The 14348-nt window shown below is 40.2% G+C and overlaps 1 protein-coding gene across 4 annotated transcripts in view; it reads left to right on the top strand.

Moving 5' to 3' along the window:
* The window catches only part of ADAMTS12 (ADAM metallopeptidase with thrombospondin type 1 motif 12), a 171404-nt gene extending 157793 nt beyond the window's left edge, over nucleotides 1–13611 (top strand). For 3 of the 4 annotated variants that reach the window (XM_071802790.1, XM_071802789.1, XM_071802788.1), the window contains 5 exons: nucleotides 1695–1847; nucleotides 4769–4942; nucleotides 6514–6660; nucleotides 8603–8756; nucleotides 10834–13611. In XM_071802790.1, the coding sequence (XP_071658891.1) occupies nucleotides 1695–1847; nucleotides 4769–4942; nucleotides 6514–6660; nucleotides 8603–8756; nucleotides 10834–11069 (864 nt within the window). In that variant the 3' untranslated portion in view covers nucleotides 11070–13611. The remainder of the gene's footprint in view (nucleotides 1–1694; nucleotides 1848–4768; nucleotides 4943–6513; nucleotides 6661–8602; nucleotides 8757–10833) is intronic. The other variant, XM_065861194.2, reaches the window with a different exon arrangement.
* Nucleotides 13612–14348: the final 737 nt, after the last annotated feature.

A 14348-nucleotide genomic window follows, 5' to 3' on the forward strand; every position in this document is an offset into this window, starting at 1 on the left:
CACCACCTTGTTTCTAGCATTCACAGAACCTTTTCTTGTTGTTCATTACTTTTATTTTATTTTTGTCTACAATTTTCTGACTTTATTTTTGCTTTTTCTGTTTACCTGTCCTTAGTAAAACTTTGTGTCTGTTTTTAAATGACATCTCTCCAAGGCATTGATATTTCGAGACTGCCACATCTACCTATGCCACATCTTTTGCTATGCTTTCCATCTTTCTCTTTTAGCAACTGCCAATATTCTGACATTTCTTTGCTCTTTAGAGTGTGTCTATACTAGTGCCCAAAAATAGTGATAGTTACTGAGATAGAATGGTGTGACATGTCCCTTGACACTGTTGACACCTCCCAAGGGAGAGCGCTAATTAGAGTAGGGCAAAACGGTGCTGAATGACATTGCTGCCTCTGTAACTTTTAATTTCTTTCTTATCACTTTCCTGGATGGTTCTGGGCTGTCATTTTCTAAGAGCTTTCTGGCTACCAAAGATACCCCATTACCACCAGATCTGCTCATTCTACACCTCTTATTGGTCATGAAAATTTGCCTGCACCTCTTCCCACTGTATCAGACATTTACTGTGACAGGAGAAAGACCTGGTTCCTGAATGATCCTTTAGCAGGATCTTTGTGGCCTCTTGGTCAAATGTCCTGGGAATCTCGGAAGCTGGAGATGGCATGTTGCAGGTGCCTTGGAGATTTGTACTCTTCATAATGTGCAGTTTTTAAAAAATTCTTTGCTGTGACCCTTACACATTTTTCCATTTTTCTGATTGAATCTGGTAACAGCTTCATGTCTTCAATGGTCTTAGCTTCAACTTAGCTTTGCTTGCCTTCCTGGGAACACTTACTCAGCTTTCCCTATTAAACTCTCCCAGTTCTGTTTAGGTCGTTCAAACCACACAATAGCAGTCGCTTTCTTCATTACTAAGCAGTCTTAATCCAAGATTATTGATGCTGTTTGTCATGCTAGCTACAGGCTCTTTGACATGTGTGGATTTGACCCTATGTGTATAGTTCACTGTCCCACCCTTTTTAAGGGAGAAAAAGGTAAATGGGTGTCTCCAGCCACTTTTCACCTCTTCTTGCTTCAGAATATAGTGAAGGTGACTTTCAGTGAAGAATGTGCATTCTTGGGATCTGGACCGGCATGGTGAATATTCTCTTACCTCAGACACTAAAACCCTCCCAGATGTTGGAAACAGCCATTTTCTGAATCTTTCATTTCAAAACTCCTTTTCCTGAACAATTTTCTGAAGAGTCTCACACAATTTATTTCAGATTTTCAGCATCACGCACTCAATTTGCTGAGTATTTAATCAACAGTATTAGGGATAGAGAGGAAACAGTGATGAAGATAAGATGCAATGGCATTTTGCATTGGATCCCAAAAGATCACAGAAGGAAACAGTGGAACAGCTGATACAGATTCAGAATGTCTCAGTAAGCAGGGAGTTTGCCGAAGAAGAGCAGTGCCTGTTATAAATCAGAATTGGTGTTTTCTTAACAAATCAGCAAAAAGCCCTCCTTCATAACCTTAAGTAAGATTTAGGTTAATTTTTAATCTTTTTTGGGATATCTCAGATAATCTAGGTCATCTAAAATGGCTCTAGTTTTTATTTAGGTCTCTGGATTGTTTCTAGAGTTATTTGCTTAATCTTGAGTTTACCTCTGGACTATCCTCTCATCCTTGTGCAGTGCTCTACCACCTGTGGAATGGGGGCTTTCTGGAGACACGTGGAGTGCAGCAGCGGAAACACATCTCACTGTCAGCACAAGAAAAAGCCTGATACTGCAAGAAAATGCTATCTCCGCCCATGCGCTAGCTGGAAAACAGGAAATTGGAGCAAGGTAACTTCATTCAGAGCTGTCTGTGAACAGTAAACTTGCTAACTTTGAAGAGTAGGGAGTTCTAAATACTTCATTTTAAAAATAATTATTTACTCAGTGAGCGCATACATGATTCCCAGTTGATCATTCAGCACTAATTTACTAATTTCCTGACTAAGTTATTTATGGAAAGACATCTGCTGTGAATTTTGTTCTTCCTGTATGGGGGTCATGATCATTAACTCTTGCATCTAAAGATGAAGTAGGGCTTCTCATCCATATTTTATGAAGATCCTAGGGCAAAGTTCTACATATTTGCATGTGACTTCTTTTTGATCTCTGCCTCCAAAGACATATCCTAATTTTAAAAAGCAGGTGGGAATTTGGGAGAGCAAATTGGCACGTTCTTGTTCACCCTTGCCAGTGGATATTAGTCTCCTATGTGACGTGGTCTGTTCCCCATTCATGTAAGTTCAAAGTTTTACATTACAATTACTGAAGAAAAATATACTGGCAAGAATGATTGTTATGTCTAGTGTCTTATTTGATCCTTGTTATGTCCACAGGCCTGGACAAGAGACAGGAGAGTGTCCATGTTGGTAATTGGAACCCAAGGAATTGCATTTGAGTTCTTTTTTAGTATTGTAAGATGTGTCATGAACTGATGGAAGGATTTTGGTGACTTATTGAAGCTTGTTGCATTTTGTTTCAACAATGTCTAAAATTTGGGCTTCAAACAGTGGGTTATTTTTCAAGACTCAAAAGAGAAAAACTACAAAATTCTATCTGAGATAATGTTGATTTAGTAAAGCAAAAGACAGATCTCTCAAACATTCTCAGTATATATTTTTTCTGCTGACAATGTTGTCATTGGACTAGAGGGCAGATGGATACAGATAAGAGTCTGCAAGAAAGGTTGTAGTTACAAAACTTGTTATATTATTGAGCTCTTTGACATAGAATTGATTTTTACATTAAATACATGCCTTTTTAAAAGTCCAGGCAAGGCCAAGCCGTTACATAACAACATTTAAGCCTTCGAAATTTATTTTAAATGATACATACACATTCTGCAGTCGCAGTTGCAGTAGGGCATATTTCACCTTCACTTTTTCTTCATAAATGTAATTGTACTTGCAACAAGTGGTTGACAGTTATGTCTCAGAAAATAGCTAGAAATCAGGTTTAATGATAAAATACTACAGGAAACAGAAGGTTTAAAGTGTCAGTCCATTTATAAGGCCAGTTTGAAAAAAATGGCTTTTCCTAACGGATTTCTGTTGTGTTCGCCACCCTTATTTTTCAGCAACTGAACTATACAAACTAATTACAATTTCATATATAAAAATGACTGTGTTTTTGTTAGCTTTTTCAGGTGACAATTTTTTGTCTCATTATTTGTTTCAAACTTTTTTAAGGCACCTTAGCACAGCAAGATGGCTGTATTCCCCTGCTACTGTATGAGAGCTTTCTCTGTTCCTTTACTCTCATCTAACTCTTACCCTCCCCTAAAAGAAAGGTTCTTCATACTTCTTAGAGTCTGAGTTTGATAACAAACATAATTTGCACATATTTTGGGGCTGTGTGTACTTATTTTCTTGCACAGTCACTTCTGTCCATTGACTCTGTGCAGAGAGAGACAGAAACTTCTGTGAACGAGAGCAAAGATTCCCCTTCCAGCCATCCTTCATCTCCCTGGGGAAGTGTTATACTCAGGTTCGTTATTCCACGGAATAATGGTTATTTATGCAAAGGAGAACAGCATCAGTTGTTGTATTGCATCAGGCTGGTGAAGATGAAAGGTGATCCGGGGTTATTCAGTAGTGTAGGCAGTATTCCCTTTAGTTCTGGATGAAGACAAAATAATTAAATGTTTATTTGTCCTTATCCTTGGGGTAGAAAATTGAGTTCTTCCTCAGCAGCAGGAAAGGTCCTGGGCTTTCATATGGAATCACAAAATCATAGAATAGTTTAAGTTGGAAGGGATCTTCAAAGGTCATGTGGTCCAAGCCCCCTGCAAGGGGAAAGGACACCTTCAACTAGATCAGGTTGCTCAGAGCCCCATCCAGCCTGGCCTTGAATGTCTTTAGGGATGGGGGATTGACCACCTCTCTGGGCAGCCTGGGCCAGTGTTTTACCACCCTCAAATATGTGGGTGCTGATGCTGCTGCATGAGACCTTGGAGCAAGCTCTGGGGAGAAACATGGGACTGGAAGGGCTCGCTTGGCTCACCAGCAGTGCTCCAAGCTGAGAAGGGGTTTCACAGGCTGTGAGTGAGTCTCAGGGCGTCTTTCTCTTCTGTCCCATTCTCTCATGCCCAAGCTGCTCTGGGGTTATGGATCCTTCTGATGCCATGGAGGAGCGAGGTAAGTTAGAGTGTGAATTGCTGGTATGGGTTGAGTCTACTGTCTCCCAGAGGTAGCAGGGACTCAAGTCTGTGGATGAAGAGGAGGAGCAGTTTTGCCAGCCTGAGCAATCTGCTGCCATGGACACCTACCTCTTCCAGCACTGAACGAGAAATCAGCTCACACAGCTGTGCCTCTTTCCTCCCACACTCCCTATCTCCCATAGAAAAAACTAAAGAACTGACCGTTCCCCTGCATACAGGATTTTGGTTTTGTATTTATTGCATTATGCTTCTTTCACTATGACATTCTTGGAAATAGCTGCAGGATTTCTTAATTAAATATGTATCCGTGTTGCTAATGAGTATTTCAGTGAAGAGAAGGAAATATTTAGCCAGCATGTTCTCATTTGCTATGATGAAAACCACCGTTTTTAAGCCTAACAACAGATTGTTTATATGTTAAAGTGGAAATTCCCTCTCTGAGTCAGGATGTTCAAAGCTCAGGCACCTCCTTCTTCTCTTCTGTGACTGGGGAAGGGACAGCTGCTCAGCAGAGCATAATTTGGAGATATGCCCCTTTCTGTTTTCTGTACAGTGCTCTGCTAACTGCAATGGCGGCTTCAAGACCCGAGATGTTCACTGCACTGATGTTCGTGAAAAGCGACTTCTCAGGCCTTTTCATTGCCAGCTTCTCGGATATAAACCACAAGTCAACACGAGCTGTAACATGGAGCCTTGCCTTCAGTGGCATGTGGAGCCCTGGGATGAGGTATTGCTCTTTAAAAGAAGCTTTGGGAATGAGCAATTAGCTGTCGCTTAGCAGTAACTGTTAGATCCCTTGCTGGTAGGTAAACTTTTGCACAAAGGAGGACATACAGTACCACTCAGAGGCTCTGCAGTCCTTGTGTATGGTTACAGTAAAAATTATCATAGATGTTCATAAAACTTCCCATAGTCATGCCTAGGATTGCATGTGACACACAGGTAGAACTGTCGATTACCACACCTCAAAACATTCCTTTGAACTAATCCCTTTTGCTGCCATTTTAATGTTGCTTTCTCATTATGATTAGTTTAGACTTTCCCTTCACACTTTTGGGCTGGAATTTTATGGGGCCAGAAACTGAGGTCAGACGTAAGATAAATCAGACTTTTGTGTCACTCCAGGCACGTATTTATGTCAGTTAAAGCATGTGATCTGATTACATTTTAGTGTGTTTCTTTTTTTTTTTCCCCACTAAAAGCAGCTTTTGAGAAAGCACTGCAATGTTTGTAGCACCGTGGGTGATCACATTGCTTCCTTACAGGCCACTATAAGTCACACCTGCAAAGTCACACCTGCAATAAGGAGGAGACCTCATCCTATATAAAGCGTGCAGGGTTTCCTGTCAGAGCAGTCAGAAAGGGTTGAAAAATAAAATTAGCCAAATGATTGTGCTTGCTTGGCACTCAGATATCTTACAAAACCATTTGTCCAACCCTGGCATTTGTCTTCATGCTGAGGATACTGGACAGAATGGGACTGAAGAGGTTAATTTATCAGATGTCAGCTCTGGTCCTCTATCCATAGGGATGCAATTCCTTGTAGGATAGGAACAAAGCATTATTCAAAGTCTATCTGGCACCTTCGGTGCCTTATTTCATGTCAGAGTAGAAATTTTTTTGTGTATTTCAATGTTTTACTGTAGACCTAATGAATAATAGTAGAAAAATTAGTTGGTGGGTAATAATAGACTAATCAATTGCGGACAAAAGAATGCTTAAAAAGTAACATGGGTCACTGTCTTTGTATGATGCTTTTATTGTATACATTGGATGAATCTTAATGTGTCCAGTTGCCTTAAAATCAGATGTTGGATCTCATCAATTGATGGTGTCTTCACTAAATAGAGCAGATTAATCCTGCAAACATGTGCAGGATTAACGCTCCAATCTCATTCCTGTTGGGGAAGTTACTTTTGCTGGTGGTGCTGCATGAACAGTTCTGTGTTGCCTCTTGTCTCTTCTGTGCTGTTCTATATTCCTTGCATTAATACATGTCAGGAGAAGCCTTTTACCAAGTTTTTTTGACCAATAATATCTTCTTCCCTGTTTCCTTCCAAGCATACAATTAAATAAATACCTCAGTGTAAAGCTTTTCTTCGTATCTGGGCTGTAAGACTTGGTATGCAGGATACCCTCTACATCTTTTAAATCACGTTGATCAGTGACATGGTGCTTTTTTACCTGTGGCTCCACATTTCTAAACTGAGATGATTTCTTACTGTCTGTATGATCTGTTTTGCATTTTTCATCTATTGCCATCTCTCTCCTCCCGGGTTTGTGCACCTCTTTTGTTAGTGTTTGAGAACATGTGGTGGTGGCCAGCAAAAGCGAAGTATCTGTTGCCCAGAAGGCGGCTACTGTGACTGGACACAAAGACTTAATGTCATTGCATCGTGTAACAGGCCACCTTGTACACAGTGGATTAACCAAGCATGGGGCCTGGTAGGATTCAGTTGTTTGTTTGTTTGTTTGTTTGTTTTTCATTTGTTTTCATAAATTTGCCATATTTAATCATATTATCCACTTGTCTGTGAACCTCAGTGCCTATGGCAAGTACAGTTTCTTATGCATAGCTGGAGCTACAAAAAAAAACCTTTTGAAAATATTACTAAACATTCCACAGCCAGCCCATCTCAGTTCCTTCAGGTGATATTGTAGCTTTTACTTTCTGTTGCTGCACTGGATGTTGTTGGATGGAGGTCTGGTGGTGGTGGTGGTTTATTTTTTCTTGCACCCTTTTCTAATAAAAAAGGAGTTACTATTGACATTCTTCCATTACTCCTTTAAAATTTTCCACTGGAAGAGACTATTGGGTAGTAAATCCAACCATGTTCAGTTAGATATAGAGTAAGGCAACATTTCAAGAGGATGACAGAATAAAAGCATCTTTAGAGAGGGAGGGAAAAGGTTGAATTGCTAGTAATAGTCTCTGATACGTGGCTAGCTGAATCCTTCCAAGTATAGCCAGGCTGTTTGTTCTGTCCATGCTTCCAGAGCCTCTCCAGTCATTGTAATACTGTTCTGTTGAGCTTTAAAGCAAATTTTTGGATTATTGGACATGCCCACACAAACAGAAATTCTTAATTTTGACCAGCAGCCCTCTACTTCGGCTTCTGGAAATCTAATTGACAAATGTGGGATGTATCATTGGACAACCTTTCAGTGTCTGCCATACATGTATGGTTGTAAATAAACTGGTATATCTAATAAACCTTTCCCTCCAATTTCCTTAATAAACCTATTCATACATTACAAGTAGTCCTTGCAGCAGAAGAGAACATTGAAGAACAATGAAAGCCAGGAGCCTCAAATAAGAAAATAACAGGGAGTCATTTAACACAGAAAATTTAATGGGTTGGTTTTGACATAAAGCCATCAGGTGGGGAGTATAATGTAATGTAGAGTTAGTGCAATTCTAACACTTAAATATGGAAATGAAAATGCTGGAATATGCATAAAATAAGCAACTGAATAAGAGAATGTTATAGTAGCTATTTTGCTGATTTATTAATCGCATTTATTTTACTTTATAAAGGAAAACATTTTAAACATTAAAATAAGGTTGCTTCAAGAGTACCTAAAATGTTTGAATGTACTTCACACCAGTAATATTTTATCTTATACACAGAGATATATGATAGAGAGAGGATGATTTTCAGAAAAATTAAGAGAGTTACTAGTTCTTTTTTGATCTTTTGTTCTTCATTGCTGCCATTCTCTATCTGTTGAAGTATTTATCTTGCTGGCCACTATTTATCTGAAGAGAAAAATAATTTAAAATTAAATGGAATTCTCAGACGCACTGGGATGCCAGAACAATTAAATACATTTACAGAACAGTACAGGAACATGTTTTGAAAATGTTTGTTTTTTATGGCCATCTGTATGTAGCCAGAACAAGCAGCTGGCAGTTGTTTTGTGGTCATAAAGAAAGAGTAACCACAGAGTGAATATCATCAAAGAAAAACATCTTGCTGAGCTTTTTTGAAATCTTCAACTTGTTCATTTCTAAACCTAACATTGCAGTTGATTACGTATACAAAATATGTCTGTATCCTATACTAATCTGGATTACTGCTCTCTTACTTTGTAGGACTGGCATTTCAGATCACCCTTCCCCTCCTCTGTAGAAAACAGTCCTCTTACCCTGGTTACACCTTCAAGAATGCTGAATTTTTACTATTTACCCCTCTCCTGTATCCTGCCATATCTGTCTACGATGCACCCTGGATGTGTCTGGACAGAGAATACAATACATGAAGTACTTTAGTGTCATTTGTTCTGGATCATGTTAGCTTTCTGTCACATGACAGCTCAAATATTGGCATGTTACCCAAGTTCCATGTAAAAGACTTTTGTATACATTAAAATTACTCTCTTTCAGTGCACTGTTTCTTGTGGAGGAGGCATTCAGCGAAGAGCTACAAAGTGCTTGAATATAGAAACTAATGAAACTGAAGATGACAGTATGTGTGTGGATAAACCCAAGCCCACAGAGCATCAGAAGTGCAATCTTCAAGAATGCAGGAAAAGCACAGGTACAATAATACAGCTGCATCAGACAGTTTCCGAAAAGCTCTCAATTTGTGTTTAAATTCTGCAAAACAGTGGGAGCTGACTCAGTTTATCAGCTTGTTGTGAATACTACAGGCTCAGTAATTATAATTCAGCCTTACCTGCTACTGCTCAGCTGCACTGTTGGCAGAATCACATTGTCGTGTTCTCTAGCCCTACTGGCTTTGTGTTGCCATGATGAAGAATGCAGTTTTCTGAGCACGCATCCCTAATTTATGATGCCAAAACTAAATGAATAGGTCTGCTTGTATTGACCTGTTTTAGGTAACTCACAGGCTGCATTATGGGCTGTGGAAGAACACACTGTGTGTCCAAACAAATGCCATTTCTCAAGACAGATACCCCTATGGGATCTGCAAATTCTGGACTGGGAGCAAGCAAGCAAAGTGAGAGAGACACTGTAAGAAAAATCTGAGTGGCAGTGAAGCAAGATACCGTCTTGGCACTATGAATTCAGTGTCACACAGGGTGAGACTGTCTCCAGAATGAAGAGGTAGAGAGAAGCCTCTCTCCTTCAAGGGTTCAGGAGCCCAGTTGTGTAGATGGTGATAGCCCAGAAAAGAAGTGGCAGGGGAGGGAGGAAGCTTATGGAAGGGTATATTTATCTGTGGTCTGTGTTCTGCAGTATCTAACAGGTACCCTCAGGTAAGAACCGCAACAGCTCAGAGTTGTTCTGGAAGAGTCTTCAAAGGCCTTTTGGAGAAGGATCTTTCCTTCTTAGCAAGTCAGCAAGTAAAGGTCCAGTCTGGCAATGAGTTAAGAGGTTGAGTCCCAAGGGCAATTCAGAACTGGCATACACTTGAGAGTGTTGCATCCCTTCTACTGCTCAAAGATCTTTAGCACATGTTTTGCCTTCGGGTTGAATTGGTCTGCTTATCTCCTGTCCATCTCATGTTCAGGAAGACGGACTCAAATAATTACTACCTACACAGAGTAGTGATTTCTGTGAATAAAAGCCCAAGGGGCCAGTAAAACGTAATTCCCTTCTGGGTAGATCAGTGGTCTATGCAGCCCAATGTTGTGTCTCCAGCAATGGCATTAGAAGATGCTACTTAGGGAGAATATAGAAGCTTAGTACTTTCCTGTGATTATTTTCCATTATATTCCTCCAGCCTTCCCAGGTGACTTATTAGTGCTATTAAAGGCACCTTTTTTCATGCTTTTTGGTTGAAATTTACAGAACTTTTTCCATGAATATGTTGCATCCCTTTTTCAAATGCTCTCTGCTTCCCCCCATCCTGTGGCACCAAGTTCCAAAGCTTCACAGCCTCCTGTGAATATAAATGCTTTTATCTGTTTTAAACTACCTTTATATTAGTTTCATTGAGTTTCCCTAGTTCTGCTGTTGAGGAATCTGCTGAACAACAACCTTGCATTCCTGCTTTTGCAAACCTTGAGTCTCCCACCAGCTATCTCGTAGCTCAGGACCCCCATTTTGTAATACCTAACCAAATCTGACACATCTCAGTTTATTAAAGCTACCACAGAGCTAGCAGCACGATAATATAGATGGTAGCAGTCCCTGGCTTGTTCTAGTGCTGCAGAAACTGAAGTGTAGTCAAGCTGAACATGAAGATTCACATGCTTTGTCAGTGCTCTTCTGGCTGCCCTGCGTGGCTTTGCAGCACACTGCCAGCTCCCTGCGCTTGTCTTAAATGCACTGTTACAAGAATGTGAAAGTACCAGACTTGCAAATCTTTGTTGCTACACTTTCTGTGTCACTTCTGAAAAGTGGAAGCATTAAAGTGAAGAACTTAGATCAGCTATGTCTACTGCAAAAGTAAAGCTTCACTAAATGGTAATAAAAGAGTGCTGTATTTTCCAGGACAGAAGCTAATGAAAAGTTTAATAAGACCTCTTCACTTAGAAGCCCTAAAATTTCAGTGGGATCAAGCTGACCCATAATAAAGGAAGAGAAGGCCATCATAAATAAGAACCTTAATAGGCATGACTGTCTGGCAGAAAGCAGTTTAAAATTCCGGAAATACAGGTAATTTATCAGTAAAATACAGCTAATTCTTCACATCTTCTCTACCATAGGACTGCCCTGCAGCAAAGACCAGCTGTCAGTTCACTTCTGCCAGAGGCTGAAAGGCATCGGCAAGTGCTTGCTGCCATCCGTACAGACCCAGTGCTGCTTCACCTGTAGCCAGCCCCGAATTCGTAACAAAGCAAGATATTGGGATCAGCGAGGCCTCAAAGAACAGAATTACACTAAGTCTAGAAGAAAATCACCTCAAAACCAAGCAAACAACAACCAAGCTGCTCGGCACTAGCTGTTTTATCTAGGTGCTTTGAGTAGGGCTTCTTTTTACAGGTTTTACGTTTCTTCTTTTTCTTATGAACCATCCAACATAAATGAAAATCTGTGATCAGAACTGGGGAAACACATCCCTTAGGGTTATCAGTCCTAATTTACTGCTTCAAATTTTTGTCTGTAGTAGTCCAATATTTGTAATATAATTTGCAATGTACCAGCAGCTAGTATGTCTTACGCATGCATAGGGGATAGAAACAAGCTTGCGAGAATTTTTGTATTTTTTTTAATGAATGTTTTACTTGTTCTTTCTTCCATCTCTTTTCCGAAACCCACTTGAAACATGAGCACCACTAAGACTCAAGAGCATCGAGTGAAGGTGGCTCACAGGGCAGCTGAAACAGACCTGAGCTGTGGGACAGATCCCTCTATGTTCTCTCACTTCTCTAGTTTTAGGAATCAAAGTGAAGTGGCAGTGTTTCTCTAAATCATTTGCTAATTTCATAAATTTAAAAGCATAGTTTCATAATAACTGATTACAATATGCAGACCAAATTGAAACATCGGATTTTCAAATGAAAATGTCTTCATTTAGTACTTGACTGAACCTCTAAAGGATACCTCAACAATAGCCTGTCCTGGTCTGTTTTCTCCTGCTGCAAATGTCTTGCTCTAACCCAAAAACCACACCAAATCTGGAATATTAAATTCCCAAATAAGTTTAAAGCAACATTTCTTGGTACCATGAAAGCAAAGCTGCATGTACCACCTTCAGTGATAGAGCTATCATTTAATCCAGTATCTCCTAGCAGAGTGTAAGCCCACATCCACACTCTATCACCTCACTCACAGCAGACTTTTCTCCATGCAAATCCTTGATCACAATGAGGTGAGGGCACCTGGGATAGGAGCCTGAGACCCAGAGTATCTGCATAGCTCTGGGCCTTGGGCATTAGAACAGCACTAGCCAAACAGCATATCTGTTTTGCTATTGGAGAAAATGGCAGGGTAAACTTAGGGAGACCAGGCTGGACCCTTGGAAGAAAAACTGGGCATTTTCAAAAGAGCTGGATGGAGTCTGACATTTATATCCCTTTGAAATTCAGTAGGAGTTGGACACCTTGGTTCTTCATGCTCTTTTGAAAGTCTCAGATTTACTCCCTAGCTACCTCACAATTTGAGATTGTAATACAGGGAAATGTCACATTTTATGCAATGCGGAGTGGAGATGCATAGCCATGAATCCAAGTGTCACTATGGTTACAGAGCTAAGACTAGCCATAGCCCTCTTTCTAGACAGATCTTTCTGAAAGTTAATAGAATGTTTGGGTCTGGCTATAATGTATTAACCTAATGAAGGCCACAAGCCTAATTGTCCTTTTTCATAGGTTTGCGACCTTTGACTAAGGTCTCACTTCTTCACTTGAAGTCTCTGGGAGTTCAGGATATGCAGCATGGTAAGGTTAGATTCATTAACCTTGGTGATGGCAGTATAACCCCAGTTATAGGTGCTGATAAAACTTAAAACCCACTGTTAAAAATATGGTGCTAGTATAACAGATGTAGGGGATGACTTCCAATGGTGCATATGCATGCGTGTACATAGCATACATGCACATGGTCTTAAAATAATACGTGTCTGTGGTGTTGCTGGCCAATGCCAGACATAATGCCTGTTAGGTTTCATAGTGTGCTTATGTCCTTCTGAGGTCCTGAATGTCTACTGACCCTTTGAACAATAGAAATCTGGGCAATTCTTTTTTACTGGACACAGAAATATTGAATCATGTGGAGGTGTCCCATCTGATTCAGGAAGCATTCTCTCTCCTGTTCTCAGAGGTACCTGCAGCATTTTATCCGCAGAGGTCAGCAGAAGTGGGCCATGAGGTGTGTGAGCTAGTAAGAAAGGAGCTGACTGAGTGGATATAGTGCAGGTGGGAGCAAAAGCACTTGGAGGGGGTTGTCTCCTCCAGTGTTCATTATGGCTAGTGTGGAGTAAAACCATTTCTGGCTTCATTGTTTTCTTCAGGGAGCTGTGATATCTTATGAAATGGATAAAAGTGAATAAATTATATTATGGACATTAAACAAAATAATCTTTTTACCCAGGGAAGCACAGTCATCACTGTTGCTCAGCTTAAAAGTTTAGGGAAAATATTGCGACAACAGTTTTAAGAAAGCAGTGCCACTGCTGTACTTACATAGGTTCTTAGATTGCACTCATCAGCCTAATATCTCCTCTATGTTAACAATATGTGCAGTAATCTCTCCCATCAATTTGGCAAGATTCCTTACTTACGACATAACTCTTTTGAAGTAAAGGTGGGTTTATGATCCTAGCCCAGATGGTCACTATTCTCAAAACTGAATAGAGTATTAAGTGCAGAGATACCATTATATTATCATATTAGCCTGAGGGGTACATCAGCTTCAATGCGTTGCTCAGGAAAAAATGTGTACTTGGCACATTCACTGCTTGTTCTAACATTTCAAGCTTTAAAAAGCAAACTATGATGACATATTTGTTTCAAGCTTCAATAAATGGCATTGCTTATGTCTCATGTCTCTGGTATTTTATGTTTCCAGTGTAAGAAGATTCGTAAGATGGAATTCCAAGGAAAAAAAGCTTAGAAAGCATATTTTATATTCAAGGGGAATCCTCATCATTGAGGTATTTTGATGCTTGATATTCCAATGTAAAACAGATAATTAAAAAGTGTGAGGGAAAAAGTAGCAAAGTATGGTGCTAAATAAAAATATACCTTAGTAGGCTTAGTTATTTCCTGTCAAATAGATGACGACATCTCACCACTTCTAGTCCAAGCAGATGTGCTTTAGCAACTTGCAGCAGATATGCGCATGTCTGTTTTTTCTATTGTGGGTTGTATTTGTTTTCCTGAACAGTTGTACATAATATAATCATACCCGCTTCTCCCACTCCCCCCACCCCATCCCCTGGAATCTTTTCAATACTCAAGTTTTGCAAGTACTGTTGATGCCCAGAAACTTAATCACACTGACCCTGTTCCTTGTCACACAACCTAGGAGTGCAGGCATCACTCACTGTTAGACATATATGCTTGGGTAGACAGCACCACCAGTTTGCACTCAGGTACCAAACTCCACCCGTGCATCCATCCAGGAGTTCAGCCCCATAATACCCTAAGGAAGTTGCAGTAAGTTGCTCTTTCTTGCCTCACAAGTTGAGTGTGGATCTCCAGCCCGCAGGGGCAGCATCATGCACAGGTTCTGTAAGGGAGAGGAATGAACTGAATTGAGAAATTAGTTGGAGCTCCCT

The sequence above is a fragment of the Patagioenas fasciata genome, chromosome Z (assembly GCF_037038585.1).
Source record: "Patagioenas fasciata isolate bPatFas1 chromosome Z, bPatFas1.hap1, whole genome shotgun sequence".
NCBI lineage: Eukaryota > Metazoa > Chordata > Aves > Columbiformes > Columbidae > Patagioenas > Patagioenas fasciata.